The 24,428-nt window shown below is 41.8% G+C and overlaps 1 protein-coding gene across 1 annotated transcript in view; it reads right to left on the bottom strand.

Annotated features, from left to right (window-relative positions):
• The window catches only part of ptprt (protein tyrosine phosphatase receptor type T), a gene marked incomplete at its 3' end in the record, with an annotated part of 280,480 nt that overhangs the window by 40,061 nt on the left and 215,991 nt on the right, over positions 1-24,428 (bottom strand). The window contains exon 23 of the mRNA XM_083971093.1: positions 16,596-16,683. Coding sequence (XP_083827219.1) covers positions 16,596-16,683 — 88 coding nt within the window. The remainder of the gene's footprint in view (positions 1-16,595; positions 16,684-24,428) is intronic.

The following is a 24,428-nucleotide window of genomic DNA, read 5'->3' on the forward strand; positions in this document are numbered from 1 at the left end:
TTGAAACTGCTGAACAAGATGTTTTACTCTTCTCTCCACTCACTCCTTCCCTCTCATCTACCCTCTCCTCCTCCTCCTCCTGCTCTCCTCGCCTCCTCTTTCAGTAGCCACTAAGCAGGGATTGTGTCTGTCACAGATATACTTAATCAGTTAACTCCCTGTGGAGCTCAACTCACTCACCACATAGACTGCACTGTCAGGCCGGCTCAAGGCATTAGGGAATTTAATAGCATGTGTGATTGAGTGTAAGTGTGTGTGTATGTGTGTGTGTGTGTGTGAGACAGCCTGAGTAGCGTGTAAGTGTGTTAAAGTGTGTCTTTCAACACTTCCCTGTGTACTCGTATGTTTTGGATCATCTTCAGTGTGTGTGCGTGAAACTTTGAAAGTATTCCAGTCGTGTTTCAGTGTTCAAGTGATGTGTGTGTTCCAGTGTCAGCAGCTACTGTATGTGTGTGTGTGTGTGTGTGTGTGTGTGTGAGTGTGTGCGTACTGGAGGTATTATAGTGTGTAATAGCTTATTAAGACCAGAGCTCCCTGCAGCTGGTGTGTCAAATAACTCTGAATGTTGTCGACTTACACAGTTGAACACACACAAGCACACACCTCAAGATGATGCTTCCAGCTGTTTGAAGGCTGTCAGGAGCAAAGTGTGTGTTTGTGTGTGTGAGGAGATCACCTGCAGAGAGCACAACCAGCTCTCCAAATTAGTGATAAATGTAATGGCTTTTACATACTGCATGTCAAGCAGCATTATGTTAATGCAGTGATACTGATGCAAACAAAAATTAATATCTGCCTAAATATTTCCCTTCTGTTTTAATATAAATAGGTAAACAATGACTGCCTGTAAACATGGCAACAATATGAAAAAGTTTTAATTCCCCTATTGAGATGACAGTCTGAAAGGCGTCTGTCTGCACACCTGCTCCACAGTATCTGCTGTGTGGAGCAGAGACTGCTGGTTTGTGGCAAGTATAAATTCATCCATCTGTCAGTCAAAGAGGACCCACTTCAGTCCTGCCTACCTTTTGTATGTAAAGAGGTGACTTCTTTAGTAATAGCCGTCATAAAGGACAAGATTAGCTGTAGAGACCAAAACAGTTTTTGTACCAGGTGTTGGACATTTTAACAATGGAGTCTATGGGAACCCTCTCACTGTTGGAGAAACACTCTAGTGGTGATTAGAGGAACTGCAACGTTGACTTCCTTTGTTCCTCCCTTCCTTCCTTAGGATGAAAGGAACAAAGGAGTGGAGAAGAAAACAACCATGAGGATGTTTTTTTTCTTTTTTTCTCATAAATCCAGTTACAGCTGAAATCTCAACTGAGAGCAAGTACTATCAAACATGACACATGTGGAGAATCCTGATGTGCCTTTAGCGACTGCTGCTAGTTGAGTCAGTTTCATTGTTCACTGTCTCTGAGGATGTCTGTAGCTTGGCGGCTTGTAGCCACATCCTTCTCATGCAGCATGCAGCACGTCCTCTGCTGGTCTGACAGGAGGCCAGACCCATCAAAGTGAATTAATGAGCAGCTAACTGCTCTGCTCTTTACCCACCATGTCTGCTACTTTTATAATTACATAGTACACTCACTGATATGACTTGTCCTGAAGATAGGTAGAAAAGCTTCAGACTCTGCATATTTACCCACATCAAGTTCTCTATCTGTGGCTGGGAAATATTACCTGTTTGCCCTTCTTACAGCAAATCACGATCTTTCCTGTTTAGGGTCTTTTTAGTGGCTGATATCTGATTGTCAGAGGAACGTCTCTCTTCTAGTCTCATGTCTGAGGTTTTAGCCTGCAGCAGGACATTCAAGAGCTACACTGTGGCTTGTGCTATGACAGCAGACACCGACTCATTAGCTTTATGAGAAGTGATTTCACTGAGCCGAGCTCAGCCAAACTGCAGCCTGATGATCCAAGTCACTGTTTGTTTGGTTTATTTTGTTTTGAGATTCCAACACATCACTTTAACTGAGTGTGAACTCATAAACATGTTTTTGCTCAGAACAAAGAGTTAAAAGGGAAATCAGATGCTACACTTTGTTAAAGCCCCTACAAAGAACTCGATGTGTTGATTTTGGTGACCCCTGTGTCATCTCATGGCCGCCCGCTACAGAGTGTGAGCCCCGATCGGCAGAACAGAGGGGGCATCTTGGTCTGTGGCGCACCAGGACCGTTGAGGGCAGTGAGACCGAGCTGCCTCGGCTGTGTCCGGTGTGGAGGAGCTTGCCACTTTGTGGCTTGCAGCTGTGGCACGACAGGTAGTCTGCAGGAGTCTCCTGCTGCAAGAAGTTGCGCACCGTCTGTGTAGTAACAGTGACTTGTACATTTTCAGTGAAAAAACAAACAAAGAAAAATAAAGATTTGTCCCGACTTTGCCCCTGGGGTTATTAATTATCATCCTAAATACATATTTATAAGTGTCCAGGAGGATGGGACGGTCTGGAGCCCTGCTGCGCGTGCCATCTCTGGTCTGAGTGCCCTAAATTGTTTTGTCCGTGGACCAACGCCTCCCATTTTACTATTTAGAAATAGCTTATCTTCACACCAATGGCCTCATTTGCTGTTGTAGGTCACACAGATACATCAGCAGAAACGAGAGACTTTTGCATATCCAGTTAAAAGTTCCTTGTAGGGGGCTTTAACATCCAGATGATATGTGGTTTGTGAAATATTCATCGACACCACAAACCTATGGAACCAATCCTGTCAACTGGTGAGGACAGAGGGCAGGGCTAAATACACCTGAAACCTCTTCCGAAGAGAAAGTTAGCATGAGCATAACCAATGTGGCAATTGGTTAAAACAACTATCTGAGTTTTCAAAATGAGGTACATCAGAGTTTTCACATATCTCCACTGTGGGGGTGGGAAAACTAGACACTGGGTGTAAAGTGGTGCTCTAATGTAGTAGTGTTGAAGTAACAGATATTGGCCACTGCAGCTACGAGCTAACAAACAACTCCTTATCTGAGTCTGGGTCTGACTGAGCCTCAAACATGTGGCTGAGTCTCTCTGATGTTTCCTCCATTTACCATCTACGTATATGCTCTTTGCTCTATCACCTGGAGAACCTGGAGCCAGCATGAGGTGGGCGGGGCTCAAGGCTTGATCCAGGTTTCTCAATCAGGAAGTCAGAGGTGATGAACTTCAGACTCCGTTAACTCAACGTTGAGTCACAGCAGAAGAGTTGTCCAGTGTGAACTTGTTGGGGAACTTCACAGTCCTTCCTCTGATAAATGTTTGGTAGCAGTTCATCTCATTAATTCTGATTCGTTCATCAACAATCAATTATCACACACTGTCAATGATCACAGTTTGTCATTACCAGCCATCAACGAATACCCGACTGTCAACCCCCTGAAGTTTTATAAAGATGAAATATAATCACTCTCAGTCCCCCGCCTTCTAATTAAAATGCAATCCTCGTTAGAGAATGATACTTTCTCTTCTTTGGGGAGATAAACCGGAAAATCTTCATCAAAAAATTTGCGTGTGTTGTTATTATTGTGTCATTGTTGCCCACCCTCATCCCCACTCCCACTCCCACCCCGCACACCCCCCAGTGGCTTCTGAAGAGGAGCAATGATTAACAGCAATCACCATCAACAATATCAATAATACCTCGGCTGGTGTTAAAAATCAGTCTCATTATCTCCATTATCTGCGTGCTTACCTCCCACCGGGAGCTGCAACAGCAACCATTTCATCATCTTACGATGGTGGTGGTAGTGGTGGTGGTGGAGGAGCTAGCAAAGCTAATCAGTCTTTCCTGGAGAGTCCTTTTCTTCTTGTTTGTCTCTTCATGTTTTGTTTTTTCGTGCCTGTCACTCACAGCGGTCGACACAACAGAGGGGAAACATGGAAACATGGACGGCTGCACAGTCGTGGAAATATAGCGTTAATTACAACAGCTCCTTGATGGTATGTGGACATCTGATCTAAGGCTGCTTTTCGTGGTTTGCATTCAGGTTGAAGCTACACTTTCCTTTTCATCGTGACAACTGACAGAAACGCACACTTTTCCACACATGGTCTTAACTGTATTGCGTTTAATGGCTTCACAACACTGCACTCTTAATTATTCATCACAAAGCTTCTGTGGAGCCTGACGACCCCAAAGAGCCTGCTCTGTATTAAATTGGTTAAGTTCTCCTTTAAGCTGCTCAGATCTCTTTCTCACAGTAGTGTAGCATCAATGTCAGGGTGTAATGGTTTTGTAAAATATTTAGAGATACAGATTTTGAAATTGATAGAGGAGAAAAGAGAAAAACAGAATTTTCAAAAAAAAACAAAACAGAAATTCTTCTTACTACAGATCTGCAGCTGGAGTAATGTCGCAGCAGTTCTGCACTGCTACAATCAATCAGCCACAAACTAGACCGCTGTGATCTACAAACCTGAGTATAGAGTAGAGAGTGTGTGAGAGTGTAGTGTGTGTGTGTGTAGTGTGTGTGTGTGTGTACAGACTGCAGGTACAGGACTTTCGGTAACGCTTCCTTTTACAGTACGGTAATTACCAGGCAATTACCAGGTAATAAGATGTATTTACTAGGTAATAACCAGGTAATTAAATGCAATTACATTGTAATTACCAAGTACTTACTAGGTAATTACAAGGTAATTACCCAGTATTTACAGATATTTTTCCTGACTACTACCAGGCATTTACCCAATAATTTCCTGGTAGATACGCAGTAATTGTATATTGTAGATTTTAAACCCGGTAGTTAAAAAATATTTACCTGATATTTATCTGGTAAATACCAACAAGTTACCTGGTATTTACCCAATAATTACCAGGTAGATATCCTGCAATTGCATATTGTAGACTATAAACCCACTGAATGTGTCTATATGTGACTTTGTTAGGGTGATAATAACTTAGATATTTACCTGGTAATTACCAGGTATTTACCCCAAATCATCACATGTTTACCTGGTAACTACCACTTATTTACGTGGTAGTTACCTGATATTTACCTGGTAAATATCAACTAGTTACCTAGTATTTACTAGAAATATACGGAAAACTACCAGGTATTTATCCAGGAATTATAGATTATGTATTACCAGTCAACCTGTGTGGTGACAGTGAGGGTATAACTTGCAACTATTTACCAAGTAATTACTTTCTAATTACCCAGTAGTTACAATTTACATTATCAGGTAAAACCTTGTGAATTACCCTGTAAGGAAGGTGGAACTGTACTGTAAAAGGAAGCGTGGTTTGTTTCAATGATATTACCATGTACTTTCCTGGTAACTGTAGATTATAATCATCTGCCCCCCATCAGGCTGTGTAGTTTTGAACATGGTACCTGGTAAAAACTCCCATATCTACCTGATAATTAACAGGTAAATATCAGAGTTTTACAGAGTCGTTACCATGTAAGAAAAGTGTAATTGTACTGTAAAAGGAAGCGTGGTTTGTTTCAATGATATTACCATGTACTTTCCTGGTAACTGTAGATTATAATCCTGTGTAATTTTGAACATGGTACCTGGTAAAAACTCCCATATCTACCTGATAATTAACAGGTAAATATCAGAGTTTTACAGAGTAGTTACCATGTAAGAAAGGTGGAACTGTACTGTAAAAGGAAGCGTGGTTTGTTTCAATGATATTACCATGTACTTTCCTGGTAACTGTAGATTATAATCCTGTGTAGTTTTGAACATGGTACCTGGCAAAAACTCCCATATCTCCCTGATAATTATCAGATAAATATCAGGGTGATATCGGAGTTTTACAGAGTAGTTACCATGTAAGAAAGGTGGAACTGTACTGTAAAAGGAAGAGTGGTTTGTTTCAATGATATTACCATGTACTTTCCTGGTAACTGTAGATTATAATCCTGTGGAGTTTTGAACATGGTACCTGGCAAAAACTCCCATATCTCCCTGATAATTATCAGGTAAATATCAGGGTGATATCAGAGTTTTACAGAGTAGTTACCATGTAAGAAAGGTGGAACTGTACTGTAAAAGGAAGCGTGGTTTGTTTCAATGATATTACCATGTACTTTCCTTTACATAAAGATACAATGCATTTTGTTACACTCTGTGACAAATACGCAAAAACATGTGAACTGTCAAAGAGACTAACTTTAATCCTCTTAATCTGCAAAACAGTGAACTTGAAGAGAGTAACTTCAATACTCTTAAAGGTATACGCAAACATTTTTTTGTGTGTGTCTTGTCTCACTCCCGAGTCCATGACAGGCAGATAGACACCATCCTTTCAACTGTGCGTGCAGTAACAAGGGAGATACGGGCAGAGCTGGCGCACCGCTAATTAGCTTAGCTCAAACGCTGGAAGTATATAGGTAGTGATAGCCTGCCTCCACCTAAAGTCATCAGAGAAACTCTTCAGCAACTCTAAACGGAAACCGGCGGGCCGATCTTCGTCTCAGAGCTGACAAAACTTAACAAGACGAGATCGGTCAAAACGGAGGGTTGAAGCAGAGATGGTTATTTTGGTTCAAGCGAGCTACATCGAGGGTAGGTTAGCTTCCTATTTCAAAACAAAAGCACAAATTATATCGTCATGGTTTTCTGTATGTAAAGAGCAACCGGTGTTTGGTTGGTCACACCGCAGCTTGAGTAGCGCCGAATTTGTCCTAACAAAATTGTAAACCACAGCTGGTATTTTGACAAATTAACGACACACTGCTGATCTAAACGTCTACTTTCTCACCTAAAAATGTTTGAAATGTCGATAAAGTGATATATTTACAGAGTTTAGAGCTAAAATGAAATCAGCTTCTGACTGCTGATGTCGGCTCAGGTAGGAGGCAGGCTAACACTACCCATACACTTACAGCGTTTAAGCAAAGCTAATTACGGACGATAGGGGCTCTGCCTTGTTACTGCACGCAAAGTCAAAAGGATGGTGTCTATCTGCTGGTCATGGACTCGGGAGTGAGGCAAGACACGGAAAAAAAATGCTGGCCTATCCCTTTAAGTGCTAAACATACAATAACTTGCATATTAAAAAAGAAAATGAAAAGAAAAACACAAAGTGCAGAGCTTTTTGCCTCCTTCACATGTCCAGTCTACACATTTTGGCAAATTACATCCGTAAAAACTATAACCTATCCACACCCCACCCCACCCAACAGAGATGGGTGCTCCAAGGCTATCCCAGTGATGCTTCTCCCTAGCATGAGGACATACAGGTTTTCTGTGCTACTGCTTGTGGTCGCCAGGTACTGCACCATGTTTGTTCCAGGCTGAAGAATAAAGAAAAAGAAAAAACAAGATTCAAAAATTAGTTTGTACAACAGGTTAGGTTCATCTCTACAGGTAATGCTGTACCAGACACTGTATCTGGAGTCTTAGCCCATAGCACATTTCTTTAGGCACATGTAACAGCCATCTCAGGTAGATATAAAATCTGTACACTGGGTACAGTAGCCCATACTGTATGTGCACAGCCAACAAACTATGCATCTCTGCATTTAACCCTTCAAATACCCATCCTGTTGATGCCCATGTGGTAGAAACAAATCATGAACTATATTTTTACAATAATGTTTTCGAAAATATCTATTTATTCCATTAATTTTTAATCAGGGCCCTATATGAATTCTGGGATGAGGGATTCCTTGATTTTTAGCCAGAAGTCGAAATCAAATAGCTATGCATTTTAGACAGGGCAACACACAAACATATACTCACCATGCCTTGAGTGTCCATGAGAGGAGGCCACAATGTCATTTGCCAGCACTTCTCACCAGTTATACTGGGTTCTGTAGTGGGCAGAGAAAAGAAAGACCACAATAATCTCAAAAAAGCAAACCCAAATACTCCAACCTAGCACCAACAAGCACTGCTAGCAAAACGTCTCTGCTGCTAGTCACTATGGTGACGTCCGTTACGCACCCCCCCCCCCCCCCCTCCACTAACGACAAAGCAAAACAGTTCGAGCGCACATACACACACACGGCTAACAGAAAACTACACTCACCCTACACTCATAGACTTTGATAGACAGCTATGTGCAGCAGAAGCAGAGTAGGAGGGCTACTAGCACCACCAGATGTCCTGGATGTTAGCCAGTGCTGGTAGCAAGTCTCTTCCTCTTAGCAGCAGCAGCATCGCAAAGGAAAGGTGAGCTAGCTCGATGCTAACTTCGACTAGCGCTAGCAGTTAGCATCCGCTGCTAACACCCACTTCCCAACTCACCACAACGGTCCTCCTGTCAATTAAAACACAAGACTGGAGGCTAGGCTACCGTCATTTCCTTTCCTTCACGGCCCTGACAATTGATGCTGCTGCTGCTGTGCTGGAAACTATCTTATCAGGTGAAAGTAACTAGCTAGCTAGCAAGTTAGCAAGCAAGCAACACGAGGAAACAATGCCTGGCTGCAGAGTGAGGTGAAGTTTTTAAAGTAACACTAATTGGCTACCACATTAAACTACCAAGTCTGTAGGCTAATAATTATAAGTTTACTTACCAAACACTGTTTTCTGAAGCTGGAGGTCGTCCAAATCTCAGCCCAATCTGTTGGGTCGAAATATTTAACCCAACCTTGGAGTTTTTACCAGGTACCATGTTCAAAACACCCTGATGGGTGGTAGAGGATTATAATCTACAGTTACCAGGAAAGTACATGGTAATATCATTGAAACAAACCACGCTTCCTTTTACAGTACAGTTCCACCTTTCTTACATGGTAACTACTCTGTAAAACTCCGATATCACCCTGATATTTACCTGATAATTATCAGGGAGATATGGGAGTTTTTGCCAGGTACCATGTTCAAAACTACACAGGATTATAATCTACAGTTACCAGGAAAGTACATGGTAATATCATTGAAACAAACCACGCTTCCTTTTACAGTACAGTTCCACCTTTCTTACATGGTAACTACTCTGTAAAACTCTGATATTTACCTGTTAATTATCAGGTAGATATGGGAGTTTTTACCAGGTACCATGTTCAAAATTACACAGGATTATAATCTACAGTTACCAGGAAAGTACATGGTAATATCATTGAAACAAACCACGCTTCCTTTTACAGTACAATTACACTTTTCTTACATGGTAACGACTCTGTAAAACTCTGATATTTACCTGTTAATTATCAGGTAGATATGGGAGTTTTTACCAGGTACCATGTTCAAAACTACACAGCCTGATGGGGGGCAGATGATTATAATCTACAGTTACCAGGAAAGTACATGGTAATATCATTGAAACAAACCACGCTTCCTTTTACAGTACAGTTCCACCTTCCTTACAGGGTAATTCACAAGGTTTTACCTGATAATGTAAATTGTAACTACTGGGTAATTAGAAAGTAATTACTTGGTAAATAGTTGCAAGTTATACCCTCACTGTCACCACACAGGTTGACTGGTAATACATAATCTATAATTCCTGGATAAATACCTGGTAGTTTTCCGTATATTTCTAGTAAATACTAGGTAACTAGTTGATATTTACCAGGTAAATATCAGGTAACTACCACGTAAATAAGTGGTAGTTACCAGGTAAACATGTGATGATTTGGGGTAAATACCTGGTAATTACCAGGTAAATATCTAAGTTATTATCACCCTAACAAAGTCACATATAGACACATTCAGTGGGTTTATAGTCTACAATATGCAATTGCAGGATATCTACCTGGTAATTATTGGGTAAATACCAGGTAACTTGTTGGTATTTACCAGATAAATATCAGGTAAATATTTTTTAACTACCGGGTTTAAAATCTACAATATACAATTACTGCGTATCTACCAGGAAATTATTGGGTAAATGCCTGGTAGTAGTCAGGAAAAATATCTGTAAATACTGGGTAATTACCTTGTAATTACCTAGTAAGTACTTGGTAATTACAATGTAATTGCATTTAATTACCTGGTTATTACCTAGTAAATACATCTTATTACCTGGTAATTGCCTGGTAATTACCGTACTGTAAAAGGAAGCGTTACCGGACTTTCTTATCCACTGAATTTCTGTGTGCCTCCATGTGTGTACAGAGTGTGTGCTTATTTGTATAACACCCTGTGTTAGAGGGAGAGTGTGTGAGTGTGTGTGCGACAGCTTGGGGATGCTAATATTTGTTGTGGTTCTTTGGTCAACACTTCAGAGGAGTTGTTGGCGTTCTGACTTCAGAGCAGCTCGGCAGACGTGTTGAGAATCAGTGCCAGAGAGGATAAGAGAGGGGGAGGGAGGGGGAGATGCACCATGTACAGCTGCATATGAAGCTAACAACACACACATACACACACACACACACAATCACATGTACACAAAATCACACAAACACACCCGGCTGTGCTTGTTTTCAAGACCTTTCTTGCTTTGTTTGTTTCACACACAAACACAGACACACTCACAGAAACAAGATGCCCTCAGCCTCTCTCTCACACACACACAACGCAACACAACCATACACACACCCAACTATACACATAACCTCAACTGTAATGAGAGGCAACACAGTGCAGGAGGGGATAGTGATTATGCCAGTGATGCTTGGAGGTGTAACACTGGATGAAATGTTTGTGTGTGTGTGTGTGATAGAAGCAGTAGTAGTAGTAGTAGTAACAGTGCCTGACAGAGACTGACAGCCTGTGTAATGACTCTCATTCACCTGTACACTGGTATGCATTAGTGAATAGAGCGAGAGCTTTGGGCTGAATATGTGAACGAGAGAGAGAGGAAAAGATTTGTGATGGAAGAGGGAGGCAGACAAGAAGAACAAGAGGTACAGTAGTGAGAGGAGATCAAGGGAGTGAGGAGAAAAGATAAGAAGAGGAGAGGAAGAGAGGGGTGGGACAGATAGGGACAAGAAATAAAAAAAGGAGGAGGAGGGGGGTTACAAGAGAGAAAAAAAAAGAAATATAGAGAGGATAAGAGTTTATTGTTGACACTACAGTATGTGAGGTTAGCATGCCAGATGTTAGCAGTTGGTGTGCTACTGTATTTAATGCACATACTGTACATCTCCTATTAAAATGGCCAAATTTATTCTGATTGCGAATTTGTCCAGATTTCTAATAGGACTCATGAATAATTCATTACACATATGTTTCAGTTAATACCTGAAAATATTGTATATAATTCAGGTAAATATACATATTACATATGCATACAAGACTTTGGGACTGTTGAATCCCAATCAGAGCTGATCACCAGACTTGATTGTGAATGAAGTGATACAGCTGTGGGAGAAAAGCCAGAATGTCTCTCACACCATTTTAACTTTTATCTCTCCACCTCTATATTTGCATTCACTTCAGCCAGTGAACATACTGAGGGGATACTGAAGGAAAAAGAAGAAGCCAATGTTAATTAACAAATACATGGTGTTTCTGAATGTTGTTAAAGATACACCATTATATTATTATACCCTGCACAGCGGCATGGAAAATTAAGCAAGTACTGACTTCATCTGAATCATAATGAAAGGTCAAGTGTTGGTATCAGGATTGAGCTGTAGTGGGTAGCAGCCACTAGGGAGTGGGAGCTGCAGCTTCAGCAAGTTCATCGACTCAATCATCAAGACTCACACACGCACATGACACAGCATCGAAACAAGAGGTTTGTGAATGTTTACACCATGACAGATGAACAGAGACAGACGGGTTGTGTCGGAGCGAACATGAAGACTGAGAGAAGGCATGGATACACATACAAACAAATACATTTACACAATACTCATTTAAACACACCACCTCTTTCTACCCTGAATGACACATGGACCTCGACGCAAACAGTATAAATACATCTCTCTTTCTCTCTCTCTCTCTCACACACACACACACACACACACACACACACACACACACACACACACACACACACACACACACACACACACACACACACACACACACACACACACACACACACACACACACACACACACACACCCTCTTTGCACATATGTAAATTTTTGCCAATAAATCTGTTTATTATGAAGGCACACTTCTGCTGAATTATAAATGACCATATGGAAAGGTTGTTGTATGAACCAAGAGAGAGAGAGAGAGAAGGAGAGGGCTGTGAGAGAGAAGAAAAAAATGAAAGAAGGGGAAGAAGTGAAGAGGAGGTGAAGGAGGAGAGGGGTAGGAGAAAATAGTAGCAGACAGATGCCAGTAATGAGGAAACACTACTGTGCTTTGCCTCAACCCATAAACTGTCAGAGGTAATCAGACAGGATGAATGGATAGAGAGGAGAGGAGAGGAAGAAAGAGAAGGTGAGAAAAAGCCACAGGAGGAGAGTGAGAGGGAGAAGCATGGGAGTAAAAAGGGATTTAAAGTGAAGGTGAAAATATCAGGGAAAGGAGAGAAGAGAGAGGAAAAGAGGCACTGAGCAAGAGAAAGAGTAGAAGGGTGAGGAGAGGGTGATGAGTGAGGAAGACGGGAAAGGGGAAGAAGTGAAAATAATAAGAAAAAACAGAAATGAAAGAAACAAGATAAGAAGGAGAGAATAAAGTTGGGAGTGGGAGTTGGGAGGAGAAGAGGAGACAGGAGGTTGGTAGATTAACATTTATTCAGTGAGCTGAAGAGATTTCAAACATGGCATCAACCGTTTGTGTTTGGCAGATGTCCGCAGGAAAAGAGTGTTAACACTTCAACTCGAATCAGCCCTCTCCAAACTGAGTCAGAGAGAGGTGGGGAGGGGGAGAGAGAGAGAAAGGGAGAGAGAGGTGGTGAAAACTATGTGTCAGTGTGTGTGAGGAAGTGAGAAAGAGAACGAAAACAGGAGTGTGATGGAGAAACAGCAGAAAGTCAAATGTCCTCACAAGGCTAGAGAGATTATCACAGCTGTCTCTGAGGGGATTTTTCAGGTCTGGAAGTCGGGTGTCGATTTAAGCCACAAATTTAGCTCCTCTGGTTGGGATCTTCTGAGGCTTCTGCTGGGGTTAGAGGTTCGCCCCTGAGTAGGCGACTGGATCAGATGTTAACCAGTCAACACAGAGATCGCTGAACCTCCTCTTCAGTCAGGAACACACCAGCTGAGTGTGTTCATGCTAACAGGTTAGAGCAAACTCGGTGGCTAGAGTGCATTGGCGTGGCAGCCGATGTGTCTGATCCGCACACAACTGTATGTGGGGATATTTTCAATATCGATATATTTCTGATTAAGAATATCATCAAAATATATCTGTCTCCACCTACCACTGCTATAAATAATAATAAAATATATATTTTAGGGCTGCCAAAGCTAACACGATCACATTAACATAAATTCCTTTTGACACCACTATGTAAGGCCTGATTAACACATGATCCATTACGTTGACCTCTGGCCCGACCCATCTTTTAAATCAGTCACTGGAGATGAATCAGCTGCAGTCTCAGTCTACACTGTCTCTGCTTACACTTAACACCTGGGCTTCTTCTTCTTTTTTTATGCCAAATGCAGTAAGGCCTTTAAGGGTCTCTGGGCAAAATTTTTCATAGATTTTGGTTCACGTGTAATAAAGTTACATTTGCATTAAGGAGCTATATATCCATTGTTAAGCACACAAATATAAATAGGTTTGAACAAATAAAAAATGAGCAATTTATTTGTGACTAATCACGATTAAATATTTCAATGAACTGACAGCCCTATAATATTAATGTTTCATGTTTGACATATTCAAGTAACCTGCAAACTAGTAGAAAGACTGCAATTACTTCTTCCTCTTGTAGCTTCCAAACTGTTGCTGCTCAGAATACAGTACCTACATCAGACATCTCTTCACTCACGTCGCTCAGTCAGTACGAGGCAGCTGAGGAACGTCAACACTTCAGAATTATTGTTTCATAAAGTGAAAGTTTCACACTATCATTGATAACAAGGCTGTGACGGTGAAGCACAGTCCCACATTTAGAACTGTGCAACGTGTGCAGGGAGAATGAGTTCGCTCCGAGCTCTCGGGCTCCAAAGCAGAAACTAAATCCCTCAACTAAAAAGGCGAATTGAAGTTCAACCTGACTGAGAAGAAAGAGACGGACTGACCTATAACCTCCACTCAGAGCTCCAGCTGCAGCCGCCAGGTCTGCCTGTCTCACCATATTTCCTTGTTCTAATAAAGACAGCACACAAAGTCATTTCCCCGGGGCCCTTTTAAACATTTTCTCAAGAAAATGAGCCTTTGTACAATCACAGTGAGCAAGATGGACAGTTTCCATTACCAGGCCGTTGTAATTAAAGGATTTGTACTAATAGCAAATTTATCATAATTCCTGCTGGCTATCACGTTCCTGTCAGGCTGTTTCATTTCACCACAGTGTTTCATTTTAAACCCTTCAGGTTAGCGCACTGTTTCTGACTTGACATCTAAACCTGTGTAATGAGAAGCGGGCTCATGCACAGATCCGTGCATGCAAATACACATACTCACTCATTAAGGAATGAATGGAGACCCACAAGCACAGCCTTCTGAAGAGTATCAGTCATGTATGTGCATGGGAGTAAATGTCCCCACACACACACACACACACACACACACACACACACACACTCCTGATGTAACCCAAGTCTTCATATCCACTGTTTTAATAGTCCTTTGTCTCATGGTTTATCTAAGTGACCTATGCATACAGTACATACCACTGCTGTCCCACTTGGAATAAGTAAAGTGATTGATAAATGTGAACATCAGATTAGGTTCTGGCGGTGAATAATACTGTGATACATGATAAAGACCTTGAAATACATGACTGCAATTTAACCATTTGGTGCATAAAGTCACATCCTCACTGGTTTCTGTTGGGAACAATTTCATATTTTGCAAAAATTGAGAATACTCAAAGTGCATGAACACGAATCAAGATGAATCACCAAACCCAGTGCTGTGTCTTCTCTGAACCAGTTCTACACTTTTCTGTGGTTTTGCTCCCACCTTACCTGCCTGACTCAACTCTGACCACAGCCTAAAACTAAGTTTAAACCCTCTAAAAACTTGTCAGGTTGAGTGATTGGCTTCGGTGTTTTGGACCCCAAAATAGTAAAATCTCACATACCTAAACCATTAAATAAATCTTCAACCAAACTGCTCCTCCTGCTCTGTTCTAACAGAGGCCGGAGGTTTATTTGTACAAGCTTACAAGCACACAGAATCAGACGGGCATCATTAGTGCTCACAAAATCACAGCAAACACTTGTTGTAATACACAGCATCATATTCTGCATTTTAATGCCTACTCCAATGGCCAAACACACACACACACTCATGCTACATACAGCATGTATCTCTCCCTGCACTCCACGGTCTATTTTTGCTTCATTTTGACAAAAGTCTTTATGAATAAAATAAAGGCTGTCGGCTTTGATCATCAGAATCCCTCTGCAAACTTCATGTGTTTTTGTTTTTTGTTGTTTTTTCCATGGTTGTTTCCTGCATCAGACAAGCACCAAGTGTAGAAAATAAGCTAGAATGAGCTCTGGTTATTGCATTCTCATAAAAGATGGATCTATTTCGTATCAAACGCACTGTTTGGCTTTGATCTAATTGGTCTCGCTGTCGGAGATGGTGAGTCAGATGTTATAACCCTGACTGATGCACTGACTGACACCGAGCTCTGCTGACATCTGGCTCTCAGCAGGTGGTCACACCCTGAGCTGGAGGGAGTCTGTGACTCGATGAAGGACGCTTTAGCAGGACAGATGGTGTCACACACAGAGGTTTGGACCTGTGTCCTATAGCTGAAGAAGGTCTCAGGATACCTGGTTTTCGAAACATGTTGTGTGTTTTAGTTATTTATTTTTTCAGTTTTATTGTATCTTCTTAACAGTCATTCACTGAATGTCTACAATGAAAGAGAGATTTCTCTTGCAATGATCTGATACTAGTCTCTAGGCCTGACTTTAACTTATTCCAACATCACAGAAATAATTCTGATATCCTGATTGAAGATATTATTTCAACCAGGATGAAATGAAAAACCAGACAAGACAGATACCAGTGTTTGGTGACCTGTCTTATTCTTTTTCTCTAGCTGTTGCCTGAGTGATTCATGATTCATTGATTTCCATAGATGTAGATGTCCGTAGTGTGATTAAAGAGCAGGTCTAGGCTCTGTATTAATGGTTTCAAAGTATCAACCTGTATTCCCAGACTGAGCCTTACAACAAGCTATCAGGACTTCTGTGACTCTGTGATGTCACAGCAAAGCAGTCCCGCCCACCATTCAGCACCTGCAGCATTTGGTTTCTCTGAGTGTTTAACCTGAAATCTGCTACATTTGCGAAATTACACACTTAAGATAAAATACAGGAGGAAAGGAGAATATGGAGATTTAAGCCACCAGATGGTCGACCAGTGAAAATGAGCCATGAAAAATTAAACAAATCAAACTGATCCAAGCTTCAGTTGGGACGGAGAAAAGTTTCTGTATCAAATCAAATATCCAATTAAAGAAAACATGAAGCTCATAGCAAGTTAATCAATGTGAACCGCATGAAACCAGATCAACAAGAACCACATGAAATAACTAAATATCAACCAGACCAAACTAGACCAAACAAACCAAACTGGACCAGGCCACACCACAGTGACCACACATCCAGCACCAGTGCGGCCAGAGCAGCTCTACTATATCTATGTCATTGCAGTACTCACAAGCGATGATGTTGCCATAGCGATTCTTGTTGCGATTCTCATCCTTCTTGGCCGTTTCCCAGGGCGCCGTCTGTCCCTCTGCCAGGGCCTGAACAAGCACATGTACAAAGACACACACACACAAAAATAGTTTCACACTGTCATATTGAGGTATGAACACACAAGAATATGCATGCACATATGGCTTGATGCCCAGAGCTTGTACAGGGACACATGGGCCGGGCAGAAGTTGAAACGGTTCATGAATATTAATGAGAAGCCAATAGTTTAAAACAGACTGAACCTTTTGAGCACTTGAGGGCATTAAGACTGAAACATAAGGGGGATGAGTCTCTTTAGAAGATGCCTACAGACAGGTCACTTAATTCAATTTAAAACAATACTGAGATACAAAAGATGAAGGTCGAGCTTTGTCTAAGATAAACTGATGATGATGATACACATAAAATAAAATCTCCTGTAAATACCTGTGTGGGGTTGGTGTGTGTTATCCTCAAGCTCTGATCCTCTACCAGAAGCCCGGAGGTTTAAGATGTGTCACATCCCACCCTTATCTAATGGAGACCTTGGTTTTTTTCCCCATATTTTAAAAAATGGCTGTCTGAGGCTCATCTCTATTACGTAACAAAATGTTTGAAATCCTCAGCTGGTCTTCATTACATCCTCCCAAAACAGCAGTGCAGACATCAACCTTCCCTCACCTCGACCCCTCCGTACAATATCCATTCACCCATTCATAACAATTACATTCAGCCCACTAAAATGTTTAAATGGCACATTGTTGTGATGTTGTCCTTGCTAGTGAATACTTTGTGAAACGGCCTGATGACATCAGACTGGACCAGCACCACGGACCAGTCTAGAAGATCTCTGTCAAACTGGACCCTGGATTCTGAGCCACTCTCTCAGTCTGGGGGCTTCAATGTCTGATGTTCCTGTTAATGCTGGACCAGTATGGACTTTCCACATCTGTTACAGATATTATTTCAGGCTCTGGGACTTCCCACTCAATAGTATAGCACTATATAGCCTACTGTATAAATACTGCACATGACACTTCTATATTCTATGGCATAATTCTTTTATCATCAGTGTTCTGGTTTTAATTTTGTCTCCCTCCACAATGTGGCGCGTTGCTTAACTTGGGATTTCTAGATGGACGAATCCCAGATAGCATGTGAATACAACACAGTAGTTGTTGCTGCTTTCAATGGCAGAGTTTTCCAGATCTGTCCATCCCAATCAGGTCAGTACTTTGGCCAGGTAACCATGCACCAGCTCGCAGCCAAACCTGCTACCACTTTACTAAGCAACGGGCTGAGGGTGAAAACAAACAAACCTCCTTCCAACTTTATTGGCAGAGGAAATGCATTAGGGTTCCTATCCTGAATTTTAAAAAAAAAAGCGAGCAGCACTGAGGAGCGACTTGGACAATAGATGGAACAAAATAAATTCCTGGATGAGTGAAATGAAAAAGTGCAGGTAAACAGTGCCGGAGCAGAGAAGAAACAAAAAGTTTGGGTTCATTGTTCTGTTGCTTTAGTTTTCAGACAGAAAATTCTGTCGCTGCTTTTGTTGGAGGAGAGAAGACAGATTGTCCCGACTCCCTGCTGTGATGCTGGCCCGTGTGACAAGCCTTACAAACATAGCAAGGACAAAATGTGTGTGTCTGTGTGTGTGTGTTTGTGTACTCTTTGTGCAATAAGACACATTCACACAAATTTGCCCATACTTACTGTTTTCTATAAATTAGTATGAGCATGTTTGAGGATGTTTAATTTTGCATGTATTTAAAATGTGGATGATCCAAATGTGTAGAATGTGTATATGCAAATATTTGTGTGTTTGTGTGTGTTTGTGTCAAAGATCATTCTCAAGCTTGAGCTAAGAAACCAAACCCCAACTCTCAGAGGCCACCATATGGACACTGAACCATTTTAGAACAACAATTATAACACACAGGAGGAATTGACTGACACAAATGCACAAACACGCATGCACGCACAAAGTCATTCTCCGTACAGGGACATGTGAACAGACCTTTGTGGGTCCATTAAGGGCTTAAGATGACCAGACAACAGCTTTCACTTTCAGACATTGATATGACCTACATACGCACAATACACATACTAACACACACACACACACACACACACACACGCAGACCCATATGCCACTTTAAAAGAATCCATTTTCTGCTTGACTGAACGATATGTTCTGGTGCCTGTTTCTCTGTCACAGTATATTTGTACAGTATTGTGTGTGTGTGTGTGTGTGTGTGTGTGTGTGTGTGAGAGAGAGAGAGAGAGAGAGAGAGAGAGAGAGAGACATGATGAGATTCCGGAATTCTGTGAGTAAGAGGAAAAAGATATGAGCTCCTGAAATTTTTCACTTTTTATCGCGTTTTCACTTTGAAATATCTGATCTACAAAGCAAATTTACAAACATAAAGTGGTTGGAAGGCACACTCAACCACTTGAAGAAGAAAACCAGACTTTTCTACGATTTTTACATAGTTTTTTTTCTACCAAAAGAAGTTGCTACCTGGCTAGCTGGAGGAAAAGAACTCTGTTGCTGTGCATCTGACAGTTGGCTAGCAACAACAACAACAAAGGTCTGAAGAAAATCTACAGCGAGGAAAACCTCAAAAGAAAGAAGATTTTCCTATCACAACTGGACTGGCAACGTTTTGAGAACATCACCAGGACCAGGTCTAGGAAATAAGGTATCTCTGTCAAGATAACTGCTGAGAAAACAGTGAACCAACTGTCAGTTGAAACCCTCCATGATAATGGAACACTGTGAAGAAACAGCTGAGGAACAGCAACTGATGAACTTATCTACAGACACATCTACTGTAGCAACACAGAGACAACCGGGACAGATCACTGGCGGTGAAATACAATACCCCGCAAAAGTCACTACAGCACAGCAGAAGAAAGACTTCAAAATGAATATGCTACGTGCCAATCCAGAAACACTGGTAGCAGACTTCAGCAAGAAGAACAACCACAAGGTAAAATGCAACCTATTGTTCTTCACTCACCATCCTGAAAATTGGCACACAGCAATATGTGAGCAGTTTACTCACATTAAGAAGAATGGGATAAGTAAAGGCAGACAGATTACTGCCTACGAAGATGCAGACCGCTCAAGTCCCATCTTAACTGTGAACATATACCACAATGGAACAGTTATGATCCAGGGATCTGAGAACAGTTTAGACAACTTTGAGAACAGCTTCCCAACACTGAAAACTGTGGCAACATCAAAAATCTCTCCCCCTCCTCCACAAGAGCTTCAGACCAGGTCGCCCATCTTCAGCAGACATCCACCTACACCATACTCTGAATCACCCAAACTCTCCAGCAATCTCAGAGTCCTGAAGGAAGGTATCTCAATACTTGAGAGAGAGTTCATAGAATTCAGAGAGAAGACACTGAGCGATCTTCAGAGGTCTGATGACAGCCATTTAGGAGTTAAGGAGATGTACTCCACAGTTCAACAACAGAGACACCAGATAGATGAACTCCAGCAAGCTGTTCGAGAACTGGAAGAAGACAACCGTTCACTGAGAGAAACACTCAAAAGAGTGATAGAGGAGCTAGCATCGACCCACCACTCCAGTGCAACACGGTTGGATCAGGAGATCCAGCAGCCCCTGCAACAGGAGACCCGGCAGCCCCTGGATCAGGAGATCCAGCAGCCCCTGGATCAGGAGATCCAGCAGCCCCTGCAACAGGAGACCCGGCAGCCCCTGGATCAGGAGATCCAGCAGCCCCTGCAACAGGAGACCCGGCAGCCCCTGGATCAGGAGATCCAGCAGCCCCTGCAACAGGAGACCCGGCAGCCCCTGGATCAGGAGATCCAGCAGCCCCTGGATCAGGAGACCCGGCAGCCCCTGGATCAGGAGATCCAGCAGCCCCTACACCAGGAGACTGGGTCTGCCACCCAGACATCTTCAGCCTCTAGCCCCCAAATGCCCCCTCCCCTCTTCCCTCTGGGCACCACAGACCAGGGGTCCCAGAGAAGGAGACCAGAACCTGCTTCACAAAACCACACAGAAATAATATTTCTGTGTGATTCCAATGGAAAGTACATCAATATGAAACGTCTCTTCCCAGGCAGAAGATCCAAGATGATTTGGAGTCCCACCACCTCAGAGGCTATAAAGAAGCTGGCTACTACAGACCTCCAGGGTGTGAAACACATTCTGATTCACACTGGGACTAATGACCTCACACACAAAAAGGACATAAGTCACTCACTGCAACAGGTGGCAGAGAAAGCAACCTCAGCAGCCCCCACAGCCAGGATAACCATATCCACCCTGTTACCCAGAAGAGATGTCCCTCAGCATGAGATCAACAAAATTAATGCTGAAATATCCAAAGCCTGCATGGTAATACCAAATGTTCATATGGCACATCATGCAGAGATCCTCCACCAGCACCTGTATGATAGCCTGCATCTAAACCAGAGCGGCGTGCGGCTGTTCATCAAAGACATTAAGGACACAGCTCTCAACCGCACCAGATCAACATCTCACATCACCAACAAGAGCACACCCAACCACCAGAACCTCCACAGAAGGTCCCAGCACACTAGAGACACCACCAACAATGGCCAGAGCTCTTCACGGAGATTCAGACCTGCCTCAACCCCACCTCTTCAGAAACCCAGCACCACCCCGCCACTGTACACCTCAGCCCCACCTGTTCAGGACCACCATCCCACAGTACCACACTACTTCCCCCCTCTACCCCCACCTCTTCATGGACCCAGCGCCACCCCACTGCTGTACACCTCAACCCCACCAGCTCAAGACCACCACCCAACTGCACCACACTACTTCCCCCCTCTACCCCCACCTCTTCATGGACCCAGCACCGCCCCACTGCTATACACCTCAGCCCCACCCCCTCAAGACCACCACCCAACTGCACCACACTACCCCAGTTGGCAGCAGCAGCAGCAGCGGCGGCAGCAGCAGCAGCAGCAGTGGAAGCAGCAGCCAGCCCAGACTCAGATCCAGCCTCCAGCTCAGAGAGACAGTTACGATGCTGCAGCCGCCAGACTCAACACCTCACCCACTGAACTGAGTCTAAAACAGATAAGAGACATTGCAGCACTACTCTATACTAAATTACTGAGCTAATAGAATATACAACACTGAATAATTCATAATCACTTAACATTTAACATATTTAATTTTTTATTTAATTTTATTTTTTATTAATTTTATTTTATTTTATTTTATTTTTTTTTTTTTTTTTTTTTTTTTTTTTTTTATCACATTACATTTGTTTTTGCTTGTAGATCGGATATTTTTTCAAGTGGTACACGATTCTGTTAAGATAAAGAAAATAGCATCTTTTTCAATAAGTAGCTGGAACATTCAGGGCATATGCTCTTCAGTTTTTGGTTTGAAATCAACAAACCCTGACTTTCTGAAAAATATTAGAAATGTAGATTTAATGATACTGAATGAAACTTGGAATCAAAACCAAAATCAATCTAACTGTCCAAACGATTATATAGAACTTATTATACCCTCTGTAAAACACAAACATATTAAGAATGGTAGAGATTCAGGTGGTTTACTCATATGGTACAAAGGGGAATATAAAGATTACATCTCACCAGTTAAAAAAGGTACAAATCACATTTGGATCAAAATTCACTCAAATATTCTAGAAAACAACAGAGATGTCTATCTATGCGCAATATATATCCCACCCTCAAACTCCCCCTATTATGCAGAGGAGGTTTTTGAGGAACTCCAGAAGGAAATTTCTTTCTACCAAAGTTTAGGATCAATCTTAATATGTGGTGATCTTAATGCCAGAACTGGTAGAGAGCCAGACTTCATTAACTACGAAGGAAACAAACATATTTTCAAATACCCCCCTTTGTACCAGACCTGCATAAATACACAAAGACAAAGCTATGATAACACGGTTAACAAAACTGGCAAACAGGTACTACAAGTGTGTAAAGGTTTGGGTCTGTACATTGTTAATGGCAGAATCAGAGGAGACTCTCTGGGCAGACTCACACAATGCTCTGTGTTAGGTAGCAGTGTGGTAGATTATGCCATTACTGACATTGAACCACAATATATAAATGCATTCACTGTATCACCACTACAGCCCTTTTCGGACCATAGCCAGATAACCTTATTTCTGAAAAAGTCATTGTCAACCACCGTAAATCCAAATCCTGAGCCAAGGCTGTTTCCTTTACCAAGGAGATACAAGTGGACAGAAGAGAGCACTGCTGCCTATACCGCTGCGCTAGACTCTGCTCAAATTCAGAACATGCTGGATACTTTTCTCAACACCCAGTATCAGCCTGAAAGAGAAAACATAAATCTGGCCACACATCACTTAAACACAATATTTATTCATTTGGCAAAAGAATCTAAATTAAAAATCTCACAAACTAAAAAATCCAGCATGAAACAAAAAGAGCGTTGGTTTGATAAAGAATGTGCTCTATCCAGACAAAACCTGAGGAAACTGTCAAACAGAAAACACAGGAACCCAAATGACCTACCAGGACGACTTGAATATGTTCAAGCCCTGAAAGAATACAAAAAACTCCTTAGTGTGAAAAAAATGCATTATATGGAGGGAGAACTCAACAAAATTGAAAAAGCCATAAATGACAACACCTTTTGGAAAATATGGAAAAACATCAACAGAAACCCACGTACAGAGACCAACCCAATTCAAAATGGCAAAATCTGGAAAGATTACTTTGATGACCTCTATAGAAATCCAGAGTGTCACGGTCTGAATCATAACCAAATTTTAACAGTAGACAAACTGAAAGAACTAGAAAGGACAGTGAAGGACAACCAATGTGCCCTTGACTACCCCATCACCATTAAAGAAATACAGCACAAAATCAAAACCCTTAAAAGTGGAAAAGCTTGCGGTATAGACAGCATTAACTCAGAGATGCTGAAACACAGTAACTTAGAACTCCAACTTGCCATGCAAAAACACTTCAACCTGGTGTTGGCCACTGGATATTACCCCAGTGTTTGGAATAAAGGTCTCATTTCTCCTATATTTAAAAATGGAGACAGGTATAACCCCAACAACTACAGAGGCATCTGTGTTAACAGCAACCTGAGTAAACTCTTCTGTAGCATCCTTAACTCTAGATTAATCACTTATCTTACTGAACATAATATTCTGTCTAAAAGCCAGATTGGCTTTTTACCCAAACACCAAACATCTGACCACATATACACTCTTCATACACTCATCCAACACCATGTTCACAGAAAACACAAAGGAAAGATATTTGCATGCTTTGTAGATCTAAAAAAGGCTTTTGACTCAATTTGGCACAACGGGTTATTTTTACAACTTCTCCAATATGGAATTGGGGGTAAAATATATGATCTAATCAAATCCAAATATTCTGACAACCAGTGCTGTGTTAAAATTGGAAACAACAGAACAGAGTTCTTCAAACAAGGAAAAGGAGTGCATCAGGGATGCAACCTGTCTCCTACTCTGTTCAATATTTATATCAATAAATTGGCCACTCTTCTTGAACAGTCCCCAAGCCCAGGATTAGATCTACAAGGCAAAGAAATCAAATTCCTCATGTATGCAGATGACCTGGTTCTACTATCCCCAACAGAACATGGTCTACAGCAGAACCTCTCTCTGCTGGAGACGTTCTGTCAAAACTGGGCTGTAGATATCAACCTTGACAAAACCAAAGTCATGGTATTCCAAAAAAAGGCCAGGCTGCAGGAATCCAAACATGTTTTCAGGGTAAAAGGGACCACACTTCAGCATACAATGGAAT

This window comes from Trachurus trachurus (assembly GCF_905171665.1).
Source record: "Trachurus trachurus genome assembly, chromosome: 5".
Lineage (NCBI taxonomy): Eukaryota > Metazoa > Chordata > Actinopteri > Carangiformes > Carangidae > Trachurus > Trachurus trachurus.